The 27,044-nt window shown below is 35.3% G+C and overlaps 1 protein-coding gene across 5 annotated transcripts; it reads right to left on the reverse strand.

Moving 5' to 3' along the window:
• On the reverse strand, window positions 1–26,698 carry MAPK9 (mitogen-activated protein kinase 9). Of its 5 annotated transcripts, none has more exons than XM_009810163.2 (11): window positions 26,574–26,698; window positions 21,658–21,787; window positions 20,554–20,612; window positions 19,420–19,558; window positions 16,876–17,041; window positions 15,513–15,584; window positions 11,251–11,433; window positions 10,181–10,305; window positions 9,594–9,657; window positions 7,852–7,923; window positions 1–7,093 (listed from the first exon to the last, which is right to left on the reverse strand). In XM_009810163.2, exons 1-11 carry the CDS (start codon window positions 26,693–26,695, stop codon window positions 6,951–6,953), a joined length of 1,275 nt encoding a protein of 424 aa, XP_009808465.1. In that variant the 5' UTR covers window positions 26,696–26,698; the 3' UTR covers window positions 1–6,950. The 5 variants fall into 5 exon arrangements, with proteins under 5 accessions (XP_009808465.1, XP_059681412.1, XP_009808466.1 ...); XM_059825429.1 differs by having other exon boundaries at window positions 1–7,098; window positions 7,848–7,923; XM_009810164.2 differs by lacking the exon at window positions 15,513–15,584 and adding an exon at window positions 15,813–15,884.
• Window positions 26,699–27,044: the final 346 nt, after the last annotated feature.

Here is a 27,044-nt window from a genome sequence, read left to right on the forward strand (position 1 = left end):
TCATTTAAGTATACATATTTATTCGTCATTTTACAGTGGCTTTAGGTTTTACGATAAGGTTTTTGGAGGAAAAAAAACCAAAAAGCTTCAGAACAAGGCTTTAACTAGCACTTCAGAACTAGTTAGACAGTTTTCCTTATGAAATTCTAGTTTCCTTAAAGAAAAACAATCCAAAACCAAGGAAGCATGACTGCTGTCCATAAAAAAAACCCCAACTCTCTAGTCATCCTGAAAACAAAGTCCAGCATCAGACAAAATAGCCACTGCACTGAAAGGAACATGTTCCTATTGCACAAGCATCAAGAATGAGATATGACAATCACAGCCTAATTTCATAGGCAGAAGAGGCCACGTGTTATCTATATAATTAGACTTCAAAGCACATCTTTCTTCTGAAATTATATACCATAACTAATATTAAGGCCATAAATCAGAACACTGTAACAAGTGATAGGGCTTGATGCTACTTTCTGTGACATTTGGTAAACAGAAGGTGGGAAAGAGGGCCAAAACGTGACATACAAAGCATTTTGAAGGGAGTTAAAACTTGAAGGCATTTCAAAATAAATTCTCAAAGAAGTGATTTTTGGAGGGGGTTTATTTTGAGTCATTAAGATAAAACTGGATTTCATAACAAATCACTCAAAGAGCCTATTATACTCTTTAACAGCTTGTGTCCTGGAGTATGCTATAGATTATATTCTCTGGAATTAACATTTGTATTTGTACAAAACCAGTTAACTATTTCTATTTGTTACTCCCTCTTTAAAATAGATGAAAATTTGTATAATCTTTATAAATTATCTTAATGACCAGGTAAGGCTTCACTGTACTGAGTTAACTGCACACAGGTATCTCTTTCCTCTTAATTAGGTATCTTGATTATACTAAACTGCTAAAACCACCTGGGGAACCCAACATGTCCTGTAATTTAAAGAAAGGGACAGTTAGGTATTGCTATCTTTTCTAATTGTGTTCATTTTATTAGTGGATAACACACCTGACAGCAATAGCTCCAAAGAAGCAGTAACTACCATCGAAGTTTAAACATTTTACTCTAGGAAAATCTGGGAATCTGATGAAACTGAAAATGCACATTAGTCATTTTATAAAGTTTGGCTTGCCACCATTTAAGAAAATATACGTATCAAAAACAGACAAATACACTGCTGACCATCTGTTACATTTTCTTTTAAAAAATTAGCACCAATTTAAGTGTCTGAATTCATAGAAAAGCTAGTGACACATTTGGCTTTTCAAAAAAGTTTCTCCCCATTAGAAGACAAAACAATAGCATATGCTCATGGGTATTAAATTAGCTTTGTTATCAGTAACAAATATGACTACTGTTTCAGGTAGCGAACATAATATGTTGTTCTTACCCAATTACTTTCTCCTCTGCTTTTGTTATCCTAAGAAACTACGGAGTGCTGAACTACAGAGCCAGCCGGGAAACAAATACACATGTACTTGCTTAAGTATACCCTAGAAAGCATCAGGGTTTCAGACTAGTGTTTTCGAGCAGGGACAGTGTCTAACCTGTGGTATTCATAGTGCATCTATTGCAGTGGAGACCCAATAAGCAGATCTTCTGGCCTCACCATAACATATACAACTACCTCATGATGCATAGCCAAAAGTTAATAAAAAAGGGTTTTGTTTAAGAAAAAGAACCCTAGTGCTCATAGCTAGATGACCTTGCTATAGGCACAAGCATTGTTCCTTTATACAATAGATGGCCTCGTAGTCACATTGCTATTCAAGTCGCCCTACGAGCATTTGAGTACAAGTTGTTTCTCAAATGATCTTTTACTACGTGTTAAATTTCAACCCATAAAAAAATTTCTAATTTCAAATCTCTGAAAACAGGTTTATATTTAAAGGAACATGCTGATCAAATCTATCAGAAAAGCAAAGATTGCAACCAAAATTTAAACACATTAAACATTTTTTTATGTCATTCCTTTTTACACCATATACTGGTTGTATTTAGAAGAATCCTAAAGTGCTTCAAACCCAGTAATCAATAAAGTTGATTTCTTTTGTGCAAAACTGCAAGCACCTTCTCAAAAAATAAGCAGCAGCATCAAGGAATAAAAACTTACATAGTTAAATGTATTTTATCTATTTTGTTTTGAATTCTTGGACCAAAATAATTTGCCATATTTTCAATAACAAACTGCAGAAGAGTGCATTTTATTAGTTTAATTTTATACTGGACTTGTTATACATGTACTGTTTGAAATAGCGGACCCAGGTAAATTCATATCCATAAAGCAACACTGTGGGACTCAAATCCAACAACTAAAATTTTAGCTACAAAAATAGTCATTTTATAGAACACAAACAGAAAAAATGGTTACCTCTCCACTTTCCTCCAAGACTAATATGAGAAAAGATGGTTTACTTAAAACATTAGCTTACCTCCAGACATTTTTAGCATGCAGAGCGGGCAAAAAAATAAAACTGATTTGACAAGTTGTGTGATAAGCTTTTAGAACATCACTATCACTCATGTAATAGACAATCTAAAATATATGTAAAATAATGAGCCAGAATACATTTTTTTCTGTCATATTTCAACATGTTAGAAAAAGATAATCAAAGACACTCTGGAAAAGCAAAGAAGTTACTAGATTAATCTATAGGAACTCAAGCCCAAATTCCGCATCCGGGTGCAGGTGTCCCTGGATCAAAACCAGTTTTGAGCAGGAATTACACAATACACATCCCAGGAAAGAATTTGGTTCCCAGTATATGGTATCACTAAGTTTAGCATCAAGCCCTGATAGAATCCATATGACATGTAGAATATACAGACAAAGGCTGTTCAGCATTTACCCCCCACCACGCTTGAAGTGCTTCCATTTCAAGTGTCACAATTCCAATGAAACACTCCACACAAACTGTATTGCTGCAAGACTGAACCCGTACTCCAAAACGGCATTATGTTTAGTAAAAATTTGTCTGCACTTTAACATCTGAATTTCCAGCGCACACCAAACTAGAGGGCTGCACTTCTGCCAAAAAAAAAAAAGGGTCATTCACTCGGTTCTTGGAAACTCTGTATGTCAGCTGTATTTTGAATGTCTAAATCCTACTTCATTCATAAAATTATAATTAAGTCAAATACAATCAGATCTAAAAAGGAAACCAATTTAGCATTTAAGGTCCTTCCTTTAGGAAAGAAAAATTAAACATATGGAATCACTTTTTTTTTTAAATTAACTCTGAATAAACACGTATGCTCTGTTAGGACTTAAAGACAAAGAAAACCTCAAGAGCCCTCTGATTCCTAACAGTTTTTGAAACGTACCAACCAACGAGTTGATTTCTAGTTAAGGTTGAGTTTAATTTTAATTATTTTGACAAAGAAATGCAAACCCTTACTGGAAACATTGCAGAACTTCAAAGGCTGTTTGCAAACACTAGTTTCCAGTCATTAGGCTAGTTTATTTTGCATGATCCGTGCAGACAAAGCCTTAATTTTGACATTAATTTCTCATCTTTTTCAATAAAAAAACTAGACTTGTCATATCACAGTATTTCCTCAAAGCACACTTAGAGGCTGCTTATCCAGATTTCAAAAGGCCAAGCTTCTATAAGGCTTTTTTTGAGGAAAAATGATATGAGGACAGATGAAATGAACTGTGTAAAACATACTCCATTTCTGCAATGCCATTCAGCTACTCAGTGTTCATATATTTAACATAATGTTTCTGGCAAATAATCTGATTGATAGCGATAGATTCCTCTCTTTTTTCAGGTGAGCAGTTAAGATTACAGATTGTATCTATGTTGACCACCACTTATTTTCAGTCATATTTCATACATTGTTTATGTATACTGCAGTAGTGTTAACACTATACAAAGTCTCTCAAAGGAAAGTAACATTCACGTTTACAAAACTGAGCAGGTTTCTTAATATATATATGTATACACACACACACTCACATATTCTTAATCTTTAAATACATATAAATATTTATAAATGCCAAAGTGCAAAAAAATGGTCAATTGCATCACTCTACATACATGATCTTAGTATTAGGAATAAAAGTGATCATATTGCACACCAAACTCTAAACTTTTAAACCCCTGTCAAGTTACATGTGCATTTTGTTTTCAATCAATGATGAGGTTCTCAAGGCATTGATGACCATTTCACAAACGTGGCACTGAACTTAATCTGCAGTCAGGAATACAACTGTATGTATATAATCTGCATGCAGTGCATTTATAGTCTATATGTGCACAGTGAAATAGCATGGGAACTTTAGCATGCATCTATTCTGCATGCGTTTTTCTGAATATAATCTGCTTATGTGCCTTCTTGAGATCGATGTTCATTCAGATTATTAGCAATTTGGTTTTGAATTATACTGGAATCAAAATCCACAAGTCACAGACATTTCATGCATGCTCCAAAGGCAGCAACATTTCTGTAAAATTTTGCAGCTTCAACGTATGCCATAGCAAGGAGACATTAAAAAATAAGCTATGAGACAGCTTTTCCTACAACAAGATTTACAGAGAAACTCAGTTAATCTCAGGGGTTTTTTGTTCCAAGAGCACATATTCAAGCTAACAGTATGTACTAGGGGAAGGTCAAATACCAGTTCAAATCATGGAGATAGGCCAGTTGTGTTAAGAAACATTAAAAGACAGTTTGAATCACAGAATAATTTAGGTTGGAAGGGACCTGGAGGTCATCTGGTCCAACCCCACCTTATTCTGAGCAGTCCAAGTCCAATAGGGAAAACTCAAATCTGTGAATATCCAAAACGCATGAAAAAAATCTTTGTTCCATTAAGTCTTCTAAAGCAGTAACTGTTAACATGAACATAGCACAGTGCAACTTCAGTTGAAAAAGATAAAAATCTTGACAAATTAAATCCAGTAGATTACTTCCATAGTGAATCACTAACGTTCATTTTGAATAGATGTCTTTAGTAATTTTAACTTTCACAAATAACAAGCATTAAAAAAATGAAAAAGAACAGTAACCTGTACTGTTCCGCTATATGGTAAATAGGTATTTTTAAATGTTTTTTTCCAGTGACAAAAATGCACTAAAAATATTTCACATATATGTCAGTATCCAAAGATAAACTAAGGTATCCATAGGTTTAAAACCAAACAACAAGGAAAAAACCCAAGCCCCAATATCCTGCAATTCAATTAAACAGAATTTTAAAAATCCAAGATTCCAGACGACAATTCTGAAGTTATCATATTAAGTACTCTGTTATTTTTAAATTTTTTTTTAACCTTCTCGGACAGTAAAACCTCAGTATTTTTGCTACAGCAAACTCAGCTATTAAAAAGGGGTACAAATTTAATATAAAACCAATGTTTGCATAAAAAGAAATTGCTGCATTTCAAATCATAAGGCCAGAAACAATGGACAATTTTCTTTTACAGGAGAAATATGTCAGTAATGCAGTGGCTGGCTGGGCCAGTATATTTTAAGTTCTATTTATATATTCAAGTCAAGAGTATCTGGATCAACAGCTAAATATAGTGCCTTTAAGAAAGTGGTGTTTTACCTCATCTTGTACATCTCTATTACTCTTACATAGTTTAATCTCACACACATGCACACACGCAAGATCCTTTAGCAAAATTTCACACTTGCGCACTCCAAAGTGAAGGTGCACAAATTTACAAGTGTGTAGTATAAAGCCCTACTCTACTGCAAACGCATTTTCTAATTCAACATATTGTGCATGTAACAGGCAGTGTTTGTATTATCTGATTCTGAAAACTGTATTGATAAGCCTGTATTGAAACAGTAAATAATCTCCTCCTCTTCTCTGACACTGTGTTTAGCAAATATGTCCTAAGTATGTTTTCCTCCCTCAGTACAAATAGAGAGGTTTTCCTAATGCAGGAATAGAGCTAAGCTCTGTTAACTAAATACTTAATTTAGAAGTGACTCAAAACTACTGAATTTTTATTTTGTTAATTACTTGCTAGATAAAATGTACCCATTAAAAAAATGGAAAACATTTATGCAGCTCTTTTTGAGGCTGCAAGTGTCTCCAATTCATCTGTCCTTTTATCAGAGTTTGCAGTGAATGAAGAGCATCACAGATACAATTTTCCTTTCTGTTTGTTTTTGTTAAAGGACCAGTATCACAAGCTAGAAAATACAGAACATTTTAGCACTCTCTCCTCTTCTAAACAGGCACTGCTTCACAGATAATTCACTTATCCTTCCTTAAGATTTAATTAAGCCACTGTATCTTCCATCCACATTTAAAAAACTGAAAGAGTTAGAGACACATACTCATAGGTGAAATACAAAGTAATGGCTATATTCTTTAAACTTCACGTTTATCTCTTCTACAAGAAGATAGACAGAATCATTGGAAAGTGAAGATCGAAAGGGCTCAATAAAAAAAAGTGCTATGTGGAAGAATAACTGCCCTTTAAACATAGTACTGAGAGCATTCAATGTGTGAGTTCATGCTCACATACAACGCGCCGGTCGTTAAATAAAACAAACTGCCACAGCCACACATTAAAACAAACTTCATAGAGACTATACATTCAAAAAACCTACTAATGAGCAATACTGCACTAAAATGTAAACAACCATTGTGTCACAGAAGCCTGCCAGTTGGTACTGGAGATTCATGAACCCATTTAAGAGGAGTTATTGGCTAGAAGTCTATTATAACTGCTCACCTGAAATAGGCTGAAACAAAGAAAAGCCTATAATAGTGTTTAGATTTAATTATTTTTTTCTTTAGACATTGATTTGCTCTCATTCTACAACATTAAGCAGGCAATTTCATAACAACTGAGTTAAAAAAAACAGGCATTACTTTAGCAGAACATGCAGAACATGGAGTTTTTCTTCTTGGTTCCATGAACTTAGAAGCAATTCAGGCCCAATGGAAGCAAGAGTTCTTTTCCAAAGTTAAGTCTGCAATCCTGGCTGATCATCGACATCCTTCAAGGGGTCCTGTCAAGGCATCGAGGCTGCTGTCTGTATCTGAGGCCAATGTTTGCTCTGTTGACATGGATGAAATGTCATTGATAGATGATGACTGGGAAGGAGTGGTGTTGCTATTCACTGCTGCATCTGTGCTAAGTAAACCAAACATAATAAAATCTGAGGCAAGACAATATTGCAGGTACAAATAACCATACTTCTAGGCTCTGAGCATCACTTTCCCCACAGAAATCCTTAGGAAATTAATAAACAGAAAAGCAAGCACTAAGTTTCCCAGCAGTCAAAACCTGAGGTGAACACTAAGAGAAGAGATTTGTATTTTCCTCCCTCTCTGGGGAGGAAGAAAAAAAAAAAGCAGCTATGTGTAATGTGAATGGTGATCTGAGTATCAAGAAATCTAACAGATATAGTTTATAAGAGACAGTACAATATCCCAATTAGTGAACCAAGAGAACAGCAGCAAACATCAAGGATTCAATCATAGGCATAAATACTTTGCACTATTAACTATTTTAAAACAAGGAGATGTTTAGCCCTGCATGAAAGGGACTCATTCATACAGAGCGACAGAATAAGCATTCAGCATAAAAGATACCTATGCAACAGCTGATGTCACATGGTATCGACTATTCCATTTGATGACTGAACCCTTTGGGGACAAGGCAGCTCAGGGTGTTGGACACACAAGACTTCTTACATTTTCCTACAAGTTACTTCATAACAATGAAAAACCATTGCACATGGATCTCCAAAGGCTGATCAGAAGAGTCTTTAACAACAAAACTTTTGCCTACCTGGATAATTAAGCAGGGTTTCTTCATTTACTATTGCAACAGATAGGCACTATGCATCATAGTTATAGGAGAACTACTGAAACAATGACTAACCTGAGGGCTGATCTTTTACCACACCATTCTTGCTCCTTTCTTCCCAATCCATTACTTCTTTGTATATTAATTCTTACAAGAGAAGGGTGGGACAAATGAGAGAAGAGACAGAAAAAACATTGTAATATCACAGAGGATTTGTCTACAATGTACGTATGTGTAAAGGTACAATGAAATGTTTAAGGGTCGGTCTGGAAGTACAACTGTATAGGTAGGTTTGTTTTTTTGTTTTTTTTTTTTTTTTAAAAGGCTTATGGCAATGATTAGAGAATTCTACAGATTTTCTTTAGGCATCACAGAAAGACACCAAGTATGTACCAAAATCAACATATTTCGTAAATAGAATAGCTGCCCATTTAAAAAAAACAACCATCCCACCCCAAAACTTTATTTGTACCTATGATACGCTAATATTAACTGTAAAAAAGAGCAGATTTTAATTAAAAAAAACATATGGATAACCCCCATGGAAATTTTACTTTGATAACAAAGCTATACACAAATTTCTTTATTCTCAAAGAACAATCTCCATGAATACACTGAGGAAAGTCTGGAAACTCTGAAGTAGGTTGAACAACTAATTGAAATACTGCATGAAAGCCCTCATTTACTAATCAAGGATGATTTAGGCTACAGACAACTGTAGCCCAAACAACAACAAAAAAAAAGAGCTGTAACTTTAAAGGAGCATCCATTATTCTGTTTGATATGTCTGTAGTATGGTTCACACAAGATGGCTTACCTTGGCCCCTTCTAGAGCAAAAGGATTGTTACTGCTGCAGAGCATCAGGTACACTTTAAGTTATACTTTCAGTTAACTCACAGTAGCTTGTGTATGTACCCATAGTCTTAATGTAACTAAGAGTAACGATATTTAAATACATTAAGACCTCTAATTCTGAGTAACAACATTTACAAATGGATTCAATTAGGTTTAACTGATCAATTTTAATTTCCCACCTTGCATTAATCCAAAATAATTTGTGTGTACCTGTGCATGCATGCCCTCAGGAAAATACATATAAACCAGAATCAATACCTGAAATTTATAAAGTTATTTTACAGAAACAAGCAACTTCCAAAATACTAAGCAAAGATTTCTATCACCCTCGGTCCTCTGATGGTAGATTTGTAAAATCTGAACTGCTTCACCACTTAATGTTTTTGACTAGAACTATAAGGTGTAATCGATTTCAATACCACAACACTGTTTCTTCTTTTGTTTAAGTCAACAGTTTAACTTATTTGGTCAATAAATAAGCAATGATGAGAGAAAAAAAACACCAAAACACTCCTCTGCTATTTAAGACCTCTAGAACAAATACAGTAGTAATAATATTGTCAAGAAATACGGCTTAAATAATGCACACTGAGAAGAGGCACATGTTTCTCTTTCAGAATATTTTTTGTCAAGAAAAAACCCATTGAGATTACAAACACTTAAGAATAACAAAATACTCAGAGGAATGGAAGGAAAAAAATGAAACCTGTGGCTTTCTGTTGAACAGACTTCAGAATGTTACGTGTGTGTATATATGTACGTATACGCACGTGTATATATATTCACTCCAAACAGAACATTTTTCCATTATTGATTTCTTTTCATATTGCCACAAGCAGTACTGCATAACTGGAATAGTGGGTTCCAGTCAGTTACACAATCCAGCACATATGTACTGTGAGCCATGCTTTAATAATACAAGTTATTGCAATAAATGTCATTTGTCATGCTCACTTTTTACCTTTCCATTCTTCAATTGCATGTTCTCTTTCTTCCAATTGTGCATCATAGATTTGAGGTGGAGGCTACAAAGAAAAGAAACTCTATAGTGTATCTACTACATCAGGTTAACACAACCAATCATAACTAGTAAACCTAAAAATTACAACTTTTAACATTTTTTCACCTTCACCTTTGGCAGTCTATTCCCTATACCTCAGTCACATTCATTTTAAAACTCCAGAATTTGCTTTAAGTCCTGCCTCCCACTGAAAGGCTGTTTAAAAGCATCAAGAAAAATTAAAGTAATTGTAAGGCTTTGTGGGGCCTTGGAGAAAGTCCCCTTTTAAAAACCCCTAGATTACCACCACATAGGCAACTCTTCCTGTAAAGCAAAAGGAACTATCAACATCCACTTTCAAAATTGTATCAATCCCACTCCTGCAGCTGTTGTTTGGGTGATTCTGCCCCCAATGTTATCTGAAGGGTTTATGTGTGACTTTTGCTAGCTAAAGAATGAGTTCGAAGCATGCTCTTGACTAAAACTAAAGGTATTATTTAAAAGTTATTAAACTGATATCTTAAAATTTATTTTAAATGCAAACTTACAGCTTCTGCTTCAGCCGGATCATACCAGACAGTAATATAAGGATGACGTAAGGCTTCATCTACAGAAATTCTCTTGTCTGGGTCTACTACAAGCATTTTTGATAATAAATCTCTAGCTTGGCTGGCTAGAAAGTAAAAATGAAAAGAACATACAAGTAACAGAGCTGCAGAGTTTAATGTCTGACACAGAAAATGAATACTGGGAAGACAGGACATAAACTAACAGATTTCACAGTGAAAACAGGCCCACAAATCCAAGCTTTACTATACAGCTACATATTTTTTTTTTAAGAATGAGGGCACACCCCTTTAGAGTAAATGTTATTTTGCTATTATCCAAAATAAACCCTGCAGCTGACACCAACCAACCCCAATTTTGAACAGTTCTGCTGCTACATGGGTCACAGTTTATTTGGCACTACCTACTGAACATAAAACACACTAAACATTTTAAATAAGCTTTTAAAAAACATCTTGGTACAGTAACAATCTAATTTCTGTAATATCAAATTAGTTCTTCTTTTAAAGGCATTACTGCAAGGTAACTGACTACTCATTGTTGCAGTGGTACTTCACTGACATTTCTTTTTTGTCTGAGCAATCATTGTAATAATAAAATAGGCTGTAACAAGTTATTTTATGTAAAAAATATTTGACCATCTAGAGAATATAATAAGGTGAGGGTTTTTTTTTTTCATTTTATCAGTAACTATCGAAAGTCAAAGTACAGCCAAAATGAATTATATGCACACATCAACTAGAAAAGATAGCTACAAATAACCTCCATAACAAGTATTACTTTCAGAGAACATTTAAGCGACAGGCATTATTCAATGGATTAGAATTAAGAGAATTAAACAGAATACTGGGAACACAGAAATAGTTCTGTACTTAATGAGTAGTACTAAGATCTCAGGTCATGTCATAAATGAAAGAAACAGAAGGTATGTAGCTTCTAATGTTGAAATCTATTGCAATAAACATTTTGTATTAGTTTCTTTTAATTAATTGTATTGCAGACATTTTAAATTAACAACTTTAAAAAAAAAAGAGAAAAAACCTCGCCTTACTTTTTAACTTGTCACGATCAGATTCTGAGGGAAATATCCAGTCTGGGAAGAGTTCTTCAAATTTAATACCAGGATATTTCGGCCTATTTTCTACATAATTCCTCACTGTAGGCTGTAGTTTCTTCATGAAGTCTGCTGACGGTGTTCCTAATTGTTCAATAACTTTATTCCATTGATCAATATCTGCACCATATCTTTAGGAAAATCAGCTGAAGAATTTGAAGTCTGCACTACACAAAAATATCACTTACAGAAATCTGAAAAGTTAATGAAAACTTGAACAAAGGACACAAATATGGACTTCATTCTAGCATCAACAGTATTCTGAGCTGCCATGCAAAAAGCTAGATTGACATAAAAATATGATTCAGATTTTGTAATATTAAGGACAGGCTAGAAATGCTGCACAATGCATTATGCTTAAATATTTTTCGCTAATTATTCTCTGTTGGCTAGTATTGAAAGCAATACTTTTTTGGAGTCCAAAAGAAGCTTCATTTGGCAATTGTATCCACAGCAAAAAAACCTATAAGGGCAGAAGAGAAAGGCTGCTCTTGAATCTTCTGAAGTACAACCTAATACCATCAACATTGAAAATTCTTGAAGGTAGGGAAAAATACATGAAAACCCCTAAAGCACAAATACATCCCATTCAAAGTAAGGAATTTTGCGCCTGTCTCCTAAGGAAATTAGGCTTTGGGTTGTAGGGTTTTTAGGTGGGTTTGGTTGGATGGTTGGGGGTTTTTTTTGTTGTTGTTTTCTGTTTTGGTTTTTAATTTTTATTTTTTAATTTTCAACTTCAGCAAAGGTTCAAAAGAATTCTGAACAATGAATCCAGAGTCCTGTAGATTTTAGCAGGTTCTTTTGTTTAAGTGTATCAACTGTGGTAATATTCAAAGACTACTCTGTTCTTAAATTCAGAATTTAAGTATTTTATAGGAATCGCGTTTACAAGCCACAATTTTGAAATTCTGCCTCATGTTTCTTCTGGACTGTCCCTTCTCCCTCTTCGAAGTGAAGGCATTTTCCTTAGACATAGTGACACTTGTTATAGAGATACCAGAGTCCGCTCTGAACGAGCCTAGTCAGGATAACAAAGCTCATTTATCACCCTGATAACACACTGCATTAGTATTCCTGATATTTAAGTTTACTCAGATTTACAATTTACAGTTTCTCTGATAAGAAGAATGTGCAATTCCAGCAGAGTCTAACCACGGACCTTGCAAACATTCATAGCTAAGTTCATAATCTAGCACTGCAACCTATCCATTCTCATAGATAGACTTTGTAACAAAACAACTAATTTGCTGCACTTTGAATTAAGATGTATTTTAAAAACACTGAGGTGCTTTTATTTCAGTTAGTGTGTCCAGAATACAATTAGAAATATATGCATAGTCACTGCTTCATGCTAAGACTTTAGACTTCTGATACAAAGATTGAAAATTGTATTTGCTAATTGAGTACATTCCAATGGAAAAACTGTATTAAAAAAATTAAACAGTCAATATTAACTCCCATGCTAAAACAAAGCACATACAAAGAAAATTTTAACATACATGAGGAAATTTTGTTCCTAGCTGGAAAACTGATTTCTGAGAGATGTCCACCAAACTAGATTCAAGAAGATACTTTTTCTCTGAGTAACAGCAGTCTGGTTAGTCAGCTAATCAAATTGAAGTCCAGTCTATTGTGGTCTCAGAGCACTGGGGGGAAGGCAGAAAAACATAATGACCTATCCCACTTTAGTAATAAAAACTGGAAAAACACAATGTCTCAGTTGCATTGCTTCAAAGTGCTTTACAGATACTGAAAATAGAAAAAAAGAATATTCCCCAATATAGGCTTGGACTTGAAATAAGCTAAGCCTGTTATCAGAAACCCAAATGGGAGAAACCCTTAATTTCAATGTAAAGAACGCAGGGCGTGCTATGTGAGTAACCTTGCAACCTGCAGACAAAACTACCCTTCCTCTTCTAGTGACCACAAGGTCAAAAGTAACCAGAAGTTTAGCCCATGCCAAGTATATTTGCCTACTTCTTGGGACTCTGGAAGAAGAGAAGTTGAAAACAAGAGTCCTTACTACAATCACAATAAAGCTGGTCCTGCTAGGCTTTCCATCATTTCATCTTAGGTACCTATATAGCCTGGTTTTTCTACATTTGTCATTTCCACTGCAACAGCAACTGCCAGTAACTTAGGCCAATAACTGCAAGAGCTTTGCTCATTCTCCACAGCACCAGTCTGGAGCAGGCTCAGTGCATCCATCGCCCTGGCAATGCGGAACATCTCATTCCATCCAGAGCACTGCTGCAAGTATCCCAGCAATCCCCATCAACCATATGGGAAAATACAAATTATTGAGTCGAAGAGTTTTCCTGAAGATAGTCAAGGGCACATAATTTTAAAATTTAAGTCAAAAAAACCAAAATAAACCAGAACCGCCCCCCCCCCCCCCCCCCCCAAAAAACAAAAAGCTTCATGGCCATGCACACCAGTATCCCCCACAAACCACACTCCTAGAACAATCCTGCAGCTGAAGGTAAAAAAAACCAACCTGACTGAAGCAGATATTAGTCAGGAGAAGTTTCATCACCACACAGTTTTCAGTTTTTCACATTAAAGAGAACTGCAAGTCTTGCAAGAGGAAAAAAAAACCTGTAAGCATAGCTGTGCACTTTGATAAGATACCAGGGGAGGAGACTCCTTGAAACATAGACTGGTGGAGCTTCAGTGACCTCCAGAGAACCACAAGTGATAACTTGCATATTCAACAAGTATGGACAAAATTTCCTTCATTTATTCATGAATAAATCAAAGTAGCCCATGCTAACATGCAGGTGAAAGACACATAACATACATGAAGAATTGTGTTAGGTTGGTCTGAAGGCTTCAAAAGGTAAAACAATAAGTATAGAAAGGAAGAAAGGTGGAAAACAAAAAGACTTATTTAACAATTAATCATTTGTACTACTAAATAATGCATGATCAACTGCTGAAGATTAGTGTCATGAAATTTAGTATTAAAATTGAAAGTCCTCCTCTATAAGATACGTATGTATCTACAAAAAGATTCTGTGAACATACACTTGACATTTTTAGTGGTGGACTCAACTTTTCATTGCTGACAAGCAAAAATATTATACTTTCTTCAAAATCTTGAACCACAAGTAGCTATAGCTTCTTATGACCTACAGCCATAACTGGCAATTGAGGTTTAATTACATTGTCTGGATTCTATTTATTTACTGATCAATTTTCAATGCCTAGTCCTACAACAGTAGTACTTCATTAAGAAATTATTTATAAAGGATGAAATTGGTTTTGCTCCAATTTTTATAATTAGAACTTGATAATGAGTCAATTTGGGTTTTAGGGAAATATTTTGAAATACATCAAAATCTTCAAAGAATACTTTATTAAATGATCACTTCTGTTCACTTAATACAGTGTAAAGACTTGCTTGTGATCCAGTGATGTATTATTGAGATTTCCAATCTCTAAGGCATGAAAGCATATATATGAGGGTTTTGTTTGGTTTTAATACAGTAAAATTTCCTACAGTTACTTCTGTACAAGAAAGCAGAATTTTATGAACACAAATCTGGGTCAAAAATATTGGAGGGAGGAATGGAGGAATAACAATCTTATAGAAAAAGTAAGCCCAAACTAAAATTTCCATAGAATGAAAAAAACTCCAAAAAGAAAAAGGTTTTCTTTTTATAATAAATAATAGTTTAAAAAAACATTTCTCATGCAGTGTGCTTGCAATTAGGACACTGCTGTCCAGCAAGTGCTAATAAGCAAGAAAAAAATCTGATTGAAACTCAAAAATCGTACAATAAAAAAAATGAGTCTACTGTTCAAACAAATGGTAAGCAAAATCCATGCATTATAAAAAGTAACTTTGTAGGCTTTTGCTTGTGACACTTACCTACAAAGAACGAGAGTAAGAAAATAGACTTACTGCTATTTATTTTTTAAACCCTACAGTGTCCTTTTTTAAGCTACAAAAGCTGAAGCTCTTAATATAAATTCTATGGATTTAACCAGTACAAATTACATTAAATATAGTCTACTAAGAAAATAAAATGGAAAGCTCAACAATTTGGTTAATGACACTAATTTCAAATAGTACAGTAGAACTATTAAAACATATTATTGAAAATATTGCTTATGCTTTTATACTTATACAGGTCAAAATAATTGTGTTTCAGTTGGAAGTGGAATGGGATTCAAGGATAACTAGGGAAGGATACGATCAGTGCCTTGGAATATCACACAACCTTTCACCAATTCTCCCATGATGCACCCAACTGACCAGATATCAACTGAAAGTAAAAATGAAATGATCAAATTATGAAGTATCATGAACAAAAGTGAGGAAAACAAACAAAAACATCTAGCATCTACAATAAAACACAACAATGTGGAAAACCAAACTGCTAACATGAATTTTCAATCATATCAACACCAACTGACTTGCTAGATTTTGTTAGTAGCATTTTGTAAAATATAATCAGTGTTTACACTTCTGAAACGACCGTGAAGAAGGATACAATCTCTTCCTGGGAACAGGACTTTATGGAGGACCATTTCTGCCATAATGCACCCAACAGACCAGATATCCACTATCATATGTTAGGTGCAACAAGGACAAAAGATTAAAGAGGTTTTTTTAAATACCACAATGATTTATTTGTAAGCTCACACTGTATTCCTACAGCCCTGCAGATAATTTATTTTTTGTCCCATCCAGAACAGCCTCTACTAAAGTTCTGATCCACACCAGCACTTGCTCTACAAGCTGCCTTGCAAAAAACTTTCATTAATGCACATGATCAGTGGCCCAGCAAGGTCCTGCGAGTCCCTTGCATTACACAGCCAAAAGTACATGTATACAAAAAGCATGGCATCCCGAAGCCCCTGTGATAAAGCAGAAAGATGTACTAGCATAAAAGTCCAGAGGAGACAGCATTTTACTCCACAGCTAGTAAAAATCAGCAGGTAAAACCCCCAACAATGCAGGTCAAGGACAATTTCCTAGCCAGCAATTTTGTTGGCTGAATGTTCAATATATTATAGCTGTGTTGTTTTTAATAATATAACACCCAATCTCTTTGAGTGCTATGCAGATTTAGGAGAGTATAAGACATGGTTTATCATAGGGTTCTGAAACAGATTTTAATAAAGCAATCAGAAGGGGACAGACTGTCAAAAGAAGATGCTTCAGAATAAAATCACACTGATAAAAGGGTTTATTATTTATAGATTGATGGTTGTTAATTTTTTTAATGTCATCCAGCATAACTGTCTCAACAGTTTTTTTTGGTAGGATAAAAAAAATGGCAACAAGACAACAGAACAACACCTGAAAAAATAACAATAGCGGGGAGAGGGAGCAGTATGCATTAAATGGAGATAGGCACACAGAGCAGAAAACTATTACAGTCTCCAAAATTACTACAGTGTAGTTTTTGTTGTTTCCAATACCATGATTAACATACTTCAACAACAGACATGGCATGGGGAAACCAGCCCTCCCCCTCACCTTTTAAAGCTGTTATGTTGAGACAGATACGCTTTACACAAAAAATTTAAAGCGTTACTCTAGCAACTTACCATTCTCTTTATATCCCATTCCAAGGATAACCTCTGGTGCTCTGTAATAGCGTGTTACTACATATGGAGTCATCATAAAGTTAGTACATGCTGTTCTTGCCAGTCCAAAATCAAGGATTTTGAGCGTACAGTCTGATTTTACTACTATGTTGCTGGGTTTCAAATCCTAACAAGAAATAACTTCAGTTAAGGAAGGATCAATCTGCAGAAGAATACACACACCCCCCTTCCACAGTCAATAGAGGCCACCAGTTCACCTCACATTAACAACAATGTTCCTGCTCTGATGTATCCGCTTATTTATACACAGACTAGAGACAAGTTAAATGATGCACAGCTAAATCCTCAAAAAAATTCAGGGAAAACCATAATCAAAGTTGTCTGCAGTCTTAATTTACCCAGTTGTACACTGACAGTATAGTCGGTTACATAGCGGTCCATCTATATGCACAATGAGTATATGTATCTGCTCTCTTTAACACATTAAGTGGGCCTATTTTGGGTATGAATAGTTGCATGGTAAAGGAGACCATGTTCCAAATACTGTCATCATTAGGGCACACATCCTAAAGACAACATCATGAATTAGTCAGGTATCTGTAGGGAGTATCCTAACAGACAAAGCATTAACAAGTGTGTTTGTTAATGATAGATAAGACACATGCCTCAGAGCGATTAGCAAATTTCACAGTTAGAATTAGGATGTAGTGAAAACACAAAGTTACCCAATGAGTGAGGAGAAAAATAAAATACTTTAGGTGATATGCCTCATGGGAACAGTCATTATTGCACCCAAAGGAATAAACAGTTAGGGAAAACTAGAATAATTGGGTTTTATTCACAAAGTATGAGTAGTAGCCAAATTAGTGATGTACTAGTATATTTAATTCTGCTCAAGTGTTTGACTTGGTTTCAACCACATGAACCATGTTCTCAGGTACAGAACTTCCTTTTCTTAAAGGAGATGGGAACATGCAAATAGTTCATATGGGTTTGCATGTTTTAGGAAGGCAACAAAACTTCTGCAGAATGCTACTGCATTTACTGTCAGCTAGGCTGGAGTTTCTAATACTCTACTCAGACTTTTCTCTTGAAACAACACAATAATTATTTGCAGTAGTTGATAGTGAGATTTATTGTTATCTCATCTTACTATAATGCTGGGCCACATGAAGGATAACATACTTCAATATTTATCAACTCATAACAGAGGTGGGAGTCGTGGACATTATCTCAAGCTCCATTTGGCCACAGACTCAGACTAATTTCTAGATGTAATTCCTACTATCCCATTCCTTCTGAAGTACTCCAGTTCTGTTCCCTTCCAAGCCTCATTACTTTTCAAAACCAAATCTTTCATCTAATCAAGAGTTTTCACTCCAGAAAGGTCATTTTGTTTTGGTCCCAAACTAACCCAACCTGATGCTCACCACTTTAGCCTCTCCATTCAAATAAACTTTACACCTCTGTTTACCTATTCACAGTGCAGTTCCTCTCACTGCCCATTTTATTGTTCAATCAGTATCGTTCTGTCTGATTGCTCCTGTTAGCTCCTATGAGCTTAAATTTCTCAGCAAATATTGTGTCTCTCTCCCCTTTAGCTCCAAATCACAATCAACATGTCAGGTAGAGTTCAGCCGGAGTTCCAGCCCTCCCCACTTCAGTCTCTTACACATCTCACTCCATAATTCTAGGGAAGCCGAGTACTAAGACTATCTGGATACAGGCTTAGCTTAACTATACATAACTTCCTTGCTAACACCACAGTATTTTCATGGTAGATTTTTTCAGCAAAGTAAGGAAGTAGATTTGTTGTAATTTATACAGCTTCCTAATTACGTTTATGGACTGAACATAAAGGAAAAAAGCGCATTAAACTAGAACTGGATAAAGTTTTCAGCCACCAGGCAAAAAAGAAATTTAAAAGGCAAGCGTGTCCAGGAAGTAGGGAAGGAGAAGAAAAGGAAAACAAGCAGAACTGTCAAACAGACTGGTCATGAAATTAAAAAAAGAAAAAAGACAGAGCAGCAGCACAACAGAAGCAGAGAGATATACAAAGTCTGCACAGGACTTTGAAATTCTGATCATTCACAAACTTTATTTTTCATAATCGCAGAATGGTTGAGGTTGGAAGGGGCCTCTGGAAGTCACCTGGTTCAACCCCCCTGCTCAAGGAGAGCCACCCACAGCCAGCTGCCCAGGACCATATCCAGATGGCTTTTTGAATATCTCCAAGGACAGAGATATTTAAGAGATAAATATCACATTTTAAAGACTTATACTTTAATAATTTGAAAGGTCCACAGATACTCATGTTTTATCTTTTAATCAGTCCAGCATTAGTCAAATTCATAGAGCTGACCTAATTTAAGATCTACTTACAATGCAGTCTTTATCTTTGAACTAGGAACCATCTTCAGGTTTAATAATTTTCTTACGAATGAAAGAAATATAAACTTATGAAATAACAACCCCCTGCCCTCCCCGTTTCATAAGAACATCTGTATTCATAGAAAGAATTGTTCATGATCTAATACTACCTACTCTGTGGATGATACCAGCTGAGTGGAGATGTTTGATACCACATAACATTTGGTAAAGAAGATAAGACATTCTTTCATGATCCAATTCCATATGAATAACCTGGCACAAATTCGCATCCATCAGCTCCATAACCAAATATCTAAAGCACAAGAAAGAAAGCATTAAGAAAACTCGAGTCTTACTTTTCGTATGAGGTTTAAGCTTAGCATGAGAGATATTTAATAAAAGTCAATTACTTTTCTAACATAAGTGTCAAAAAGCTTATGGTTAAAAAAAATCATGCACGACCAGCGTCAAAATTAAATTATTATCTATTCAAATAGTCTTACTATTTAAAATTAACAGTGTTCAATAGTCTATCAAAAAAGATTAGAATTCCACTAGTTTTATAACTAGTAATACAGAATCATTCTGAGTCTATGCAGCATGAAAAACTAAGATTGACTGAAGTTGATGCAGAAATTGCAGATATTGCAATGTATGAAAAAAATGATGCTTTTCACTGTATTTTAATTCTAAAAGAATTACGAAAATTAAGAAAGGACAGTAAGAAATAAGAAGAAGTGATTTTCAAGTTAAAATATCATCTGCTTACCCCCCTCAGACATACACACTCCCCAGGTTACCCAAGAAGCCCATTCACAAACCATAACAGCATATTCACTGGAAACCCACCAATTGTATCACCGTGAATCCTTTCAAGACCCATTGACATAGCTTGCATAAAAAGACATATATTCAGTTCTTAATTGAGGCCAAAAATGCTGTTGTGACTTGCATGGAAAAAAAAAATGGTATCAGGTTATCCAGACCAAGTTGTTATCCTGAGGTGACCCATATAGCTAAAGGACAATGAACAGAAACCAGATGCATATGCGATCAAAGTATGGCAGACAGATGTATAAAAAGGTAAATAACCTTTTTTTGTTTCCCACTTCCATCTTACGCATGCAGTGAAACAACTTTCTTGGTCTTTCTTAAAGAAATCTAGAAATAAAGACTAATTAAAGGCTAAATTCAGCCTTTTGCTACCCTCTGTTTTCAAAGTGTGAAGTCTGTAAGATACTGGAAATACAGCTCCAGGGCTTAGGCCAGTATTTGTCAGGAAAATTAAAACAAAAATCTAGTACTTACACATCCTGAAATTCTTCTAGTGACTTCTGTGGTGTAAATACATTTAATAAACTAATTATCTATAAAATAAAAATAAACATTAGAAGAAGCTTCCACTTTATTTCACATAAAAATCCACTATTGCAGAAGTTACTATTCAAGATCAAATGTACACTGTTCCTATACACAATTTGAATGCTACTTGGCTTCACTTAATTCACATGTGCTGAAAAACTGCCAATTCAGAAATAGTTCAAAACTGTAGCATGTATGTCAAAAGAACTAAGACAAGACAAAACCACTTTTTTCTTTTTAAAGTTATATGACACCTTCTCCCTCCCTCCCCAGAGCCTGAAATACATTCCATTTTCCCCCATAAATAATAATCTCTTATTTTAAATCACATGTTGTTCAAGGAATTTTAACCAAGACTGTCCAACAACACGTACACAGAGGTGCCCCACGCCATCCCATTAAACTTAGATTATGATGTACTATTTCTAGAAGAACTGCTAAAATTACTGAACTGCCCTCCTTAATAACCACCTTGCTTTTATTCTGCTACTTCTGGGCTTCACCAAAAGCTTACTTAAAAACCAGTCCTAAAAGGCTAATTGACTCCAGGAAGTTTGAGACCTGAGTGCACAACTTCAATGATCAGCAATGTTTCTAGCTCATGTTAGTATCAGAACATAACAGTCACATAAACCTCATATTCTTGTACTCACCTCAATGTCAATATGTCAGTGTTCTGTTATTTTAGAAGGTTCAAAGATTTTAAAATACAATGCAAACAAATCCACTGCCAAATAGGCTTTGCTGCAGTACAACTTAAAAGGGCAAAGGCAATACAGCAAGGCCAGCTCTGTGAAGCCAACGCTGGTGGTAAACCTATACCAACAATGCAGCAAAAACCTCTTCCACTTGACACTTCATATTTCAAACAGCTCATGCAAGAACTTAACCACACATTGTGGAGAACGGCATTACCCATAGTAAATCTTTCCAGTCTTCCTCTCACTATTTTTCCATTACTTTGGTTATTAACAGCAAGTAAGAGAGCAAATCCTGAGCTTTTTAGACAACTTACACTAATGAGGGAGAGAAATATAAAGCCAAACTTACATTTTTGTGATTGACACATTTTAAAAGAACAAGCTCTCTGTAAGCTCTTTTTGCGTGGGTTTGATTCTGAAAAGGACGACTCAGCTTCTTTACAGCAACATTTATTCCAAGGACTGTATCAAACGCAGCACTAGAAGTTTTCAAAGACAAACAACTTAAGCTGAAGACTGTTTGAGGGAAAGGAGGGGCAAAAGGGAGCGGGAGTGAGGAAAGAAATCAAGATTTGGGACAAAGCATATCCACTAAGCTGTTTATACTAACTTCAACTAATTTTCATTTAGAAAACAAACATCCTTTAAAATCTACACAACCTTTACTAAATAGAAATAGGTTAAACAGAAGCCACTGACACTCATCAGAAGTCTTCCTGCCCTCCTTTCTGTCATAAGACCGAATCTGCTGACTCAAGGCTCATATTCAAAACGCCAAGATCTAAAAATATTTTAAACTTATTTGAAATCAAGAAGCATTTCAGTTGCCTAATCTGTACATTTGGAGTATTTTTTTTGGACACTGTTGCTGACTGACAATCATTTAATATTTGCAATAGAAATTTCTCTTTCCTAAAGAGGAGTCACAACCATGTCTCCGTGATCCGTTCTGCAGGCATCAATACTCTCCTGTAGGTGGATAGTTTACTATGATAAACAATTTTAGTGCCTATAAGAAACTTACATTCATCACCTGGTTTAAAAAAAAAAATCCACAGATTTGAGAAATATGGAAAACTCAGATTGCAGGGAGCAATACAAGAGTTTAAAACTGAACATGACTATCAATCTTATTTGGTTTTCAGCTGTGCTTGTTCCCTCTGCAGTTTGAGGTACAGGTGTAATGCTTTAAGAATTGTAAGAATCTAAAGTTAAATTATCTCTATATCCAGAACAAGACTAAAGTGGGAATAGTCTTCATTATTAAGACACAGACTATTCAGCAAAATATATGTGAATTCATACCAGAAACTATTCAAGAGTTCCAATCTTTAAATACTTCCAGTTTTAAATAAGTACTCCCACATTACTCTGTTTCCATTTAATGTTACTTTCATAGGTTAGGAAAGAATTCTCATTCACATATATTTTCCAAGCACATTTAAGCTCTTTGTGAGCTCCTTCCCTATTTCATCAAGATATGTACAATATCAGACTTAAAAGGACCATCATATTATAGTACTCTTATGAAAAGTACAGCTCCTCTGCGATATCAAATTATATGACATTTACCAACATCAAGTTACTGCTTTCCCTACTGGAAAAAGCAGTACCACCACAAAGCAGGGCTCACCCATACAAGGTTGTGTTTTCTTGGAGGCATGTCCCAAATTACATGTCCTAAATTCTAAGTCCCAAATTTGAATCAATGTGCCATTTGCACTAAAGGTTTGCTAGTATTTATTTCAACTTTGTTCTGCGAAATAACGTAAGTCATTATTCAATGATACAATCACTCTCAGATTTAAAGCCTTTATGTCTGTGGAATACGAAACAAAATGGGAGGAAGGCAACTGGAGAAATTATTTTCCTCCCAAATATGAAAGCACTGATGTTTCAGTATTCACTTCACCTAGAAGATGTAAATTAAAAAGTTTTGCATATATTAATGACTTTAACTACACCTGAGAATGAGTATAAAAATCAATAACTAACAGGGTCTGCATGAATTAGCTGTTCAAGTTAACCATAGGTCAGCAGTGGACAAAGGAGCAATTTTAGGGGAAGCGCCCCTTTGTGATCTGACAAATCAGGTATATGTGGAGGCTCAGTCTGAGCACATATGAAAAACTCCACCTAAACCTCTTATTTTGCTCATCTACATGGGAGTGACTGACATTGCAGCTCAAAAAAAAAGCTGCCTGCTACCTACACAATCCAAGGGGAAGAATTAAAAACAGACTGATAGAAGAATAAAAAATACTGGTAAAAAATTTGTGTAAGCATGCATTTATTTAATTTACCAAGAAAAAAAAAAAGACAGAAGATAACCTCTTACCACCAAGACCACACTTCTAAATAGCACATAATGTTACATAAACGAACAAAAAAAATCATGGATGTAATTGGTGTTAAATTGCTTTCCCCATCCCTGCTCATTTGAATTCAAGAGAGTTTTTCATCATGGCAACTATTTCAGGCACAGATTTTAAAAAAGCAGATTTGCCAGAGTCTACCCAGTTATCACCTTGGCTACTAACAGAACGTCTATACTTTATTTCAGCATTTGATATCATGGAGGAATCTCAATGTCTACCCCACCATGTAACAGCGATTCCAATTTGATCATAGTGAATTGTACTAGGGTCTTCACTGCACTTGTCATAGTTTTGCATCTTGAGCAAACATTTCATATTAAGAGTAGCGATGCCACATACACAATGAAATTAACAAAACATTATGACCTAAATTGTAGAAGGAAATCACACTTCATTTCCGTAGGCAAATGACCTTTGCTTTGAACTGCAATACGCTACTGCTATGGACCCTTGCTCTGCCAGTTCCACTTCACTAACTCCTTCCCTACAGTCTAAACAGGAGTTTGCAAATAGAAACAAACTTATCCCGACTGTTTCTTCAACTGCAACTGTAAGTAAAGTTATCAAAACAGTCAAAGCTGTGCTAGTTATAAGATTATGGTTTTGCTGCATTGCAGGACAAAAGAAATTTGCTGGGACAGAAAAGTCAGATTCATTAGAAAATTTAGGAAATCAAGGACAAGAAAGGAAAAAAAATGTTAGGAGGTCAAAGACAATAATTATTTCAAAAGAATAATTTTGTGCAAGTGATTATTCAGTCCTAAATAGATTGTAAGACTTCAAATGTATTAATACTTAGGAACAAAGAAGTGCAGAAAGTCATGTACAGAAGTGTACTTTGTGTACAAAATACAAAAGGTATATCCAATTTTCCTCCTAGGCTGTTTGCAGTGTGAGCTAGAAATACCCTCTACCTAAGTCAGCTCCTTTTTCATCTTCCTAGAGCTTTCACTTATCACTTTTCCTACGTATGTATTTTTAAAACCACTTATTTCCCTACATTTTAATATCAAAGAAAAAACTAAGCAGAAGCAATACCAATGGAGTTTCCCATTAATATTTTGAGAAAAAAATAGCAAAATTCAAACTTCTCCTAGCTGAAGTGACACATGTGGCATTAAAAATTTCTCACCAAAAAATAAAATCCACACACAAAACTCCAGAAATACTTTTCCTAATTTTTATGTTAAACACTGAATGATAAAAAAAAAAGCACCACATCACATCTGCGTGTCACACTACTGACTTGACAATTTTTCCAGCCAAACTTGAAAGGGTAGCACTCACACTGAGCTTTCTACATTTTACATCCTAGTGTTTTGTATCTTTCCTTTGTGTACTATAGGGAATTTTAGGAGAAATTAAGATCTTGCACCCTCTTCAACTTGGACATAGCTTTCAGATGTTTCACATGAAGATGAAAATTTACGCAATGTTTCACTCCGTTGCTCCATAAATCAAGTGTTCTCAAAACAAACCAATAAATCAGGTCATTCCTTCTACCCAAAATGTTGGCCTTACCACCATCCTAACTTCATTTTGAAGCAGACAACTAGTTTAAGTCATACAGTTTAGAAATGCACTACTTCTAATGAACGGAGGAACATTTACAACCACGCTGAATTCCTGCATGCCATCCAGAACAAGCATAACTTTAAGAATATTTATACCTGGAAAATGTTAGCACTATACTAAATCTTACCCAAACACTAATAACCAAGATCTAGTATGCCTATCCCCTCATCACTCAACCCACTAAAGCAGAATGAATTACGGTGTTCTCATTTTGCTTATTTTTCAGCTATTAGCAGGGCAATAGGGTATCTAAATAGTTTTAAAACAAAGGCATGTTCTCACAAAAATGCATTCTTTTCCTACGTATATAACGTATTACGGTTATGAAAAGGCCAAAAAGACATGGGCAGGTGCTGTATAAGGAATTGCTCACAATACATGAGTCACCACATTTATTCTGCAGAATTTATAGATGAAGAGAAACCTCAGACTGTATTTAAAGCACGAACAGCCCCCCATGGGTTGTAATTAAGTCTAACATTAGAGAGTTCCTGAGCATATCTGTTTGCTCCCCTGTGTATGGAAATGTAAAGACGCATCAATAAACATTTCTGCTGTTACCAAGTAAGTTTTGCCCAACAAAATAACGGGCTGGCACTAAGTCGTGTAGAATGGATTGCTGCAGTCTAAAAAACATTTGAAAGTGTTTACCTTTAGCTGGCCCAGAGGTGTGGTGCCATACAAGAGACTAAGGTTCAGGATCAGACTAACGACTCCCACGTCCTGGGCCAGTGGAGGCTGGGCACATAGCTGAGGTGACACACCAAGGAAGAGCCGGCCAGCCCAACCCCTCACACAGCATCCCTTTCTGGTTAATCCATGGAGTGACAATGACACTGATTTGCCTCATCCTGCCAGTTAATGGCAAGGCACTGCATTGATGGCTCCTAGAAACGGACAGGAGTGATCGGGAATAAAAGGGGGGGAAGAAAGGGGGCCATGATGAAGAAACGAGTAAAACCCAGAATCTCTCACCATCGCATTGTCATACCTTACACTGCAATATCATAACTACATGGGGAGTGTGAGAACTAGAAACAAAAATAAAGTGGTTAATAAGAAGGAAATTTGTTGACCATTTTAATTTATGCAGTTATCCAAATATTAGTTTTCCCCTAAAAACAAAACAAAAGAGTTTTGCACGTGAACTACAGAAAGCAGGTGGTTTAGAATTTATTTAGTCCATAACCCTGTAGTAAGAGACAGAAATTATCATCGGTATTTGACATTCTGGCACCTCTATCAGGAATACATTCAAATTTTGTTTTATATTGATAGCTTTTTGTATTTAAATAAAGTATTTATTACTCACCAAACAATGCCCTGTGCCCCTGATCCTATGGGCTTCAATTGCTGGTAACGTTTTAGTACAGTGAACGTTGAATCTGCAACTTGAACACTGTAAAACTGACTATCACATTTACTGTCACTCATGGTGTAGTGTCATGTAGTTTTCTCTCTCAAGGACCTGGTAAAGTTTTCAAGATCTTAAAGAAAAAGAAAGAAAAAAAAATGTTCAGTCTCTCACTAATTCCAGGCAGACAAGTTGGAAAACATATTATACATATTTTAATACATATGAATTTTTCAACAGCATACCATTAAATAAGCATTCTTTCAACTTTGTGTATTACCACTGCTAATGAAAAATACTTGCAGACAGACAGCAAATAATTATGGCCTTCACAGCTTTAAGTAAATGCATATTTCTATTCCAATTCCTAAAACAAAAAGCAGCTAAGTAAACAACTAAAAACAAACACACACACCCAAATCCAACAAC

This window comes from Gavia stellata, chromosome 16 (assembly GCF_030936135.1).
Source record: "Gavia stellata isolate bGavSte3 chromosome 16, bGavSte3.hap2, whole genome shotgun sequence".
In the NCBI taxonomy this organism is placed as follows: domain Eukaryota; kingdom Metazoa; phylum Chordata; class Aves; order Gaviiformes; family Gaviidae; genus Gavia; species Gavia stellata.

Coding starts and splice junctions, on each gene's coding strand:
- MAPK9 (XM_059825429.1), bottom strand. CDS start 26,695: ATGAGTGACAGTAAATGTGATAGTCAGTTTTACAGTGTTCAAGTTGCA. Junction 21,788..26,573: donor GGGGCACAGGGCATTGTTTG/GTGAGTAATAAA, acceptor GAAAACTTCTAG/TGCTGCGTTTGATACAGTCC. Junction 7,099..7,847: donor AAAGATCAGCCCTCAGGTTA/GTCATTGTTTCA, acceptor TGGTTTACTTAG/CACAGATGCAGCAGTGAATA.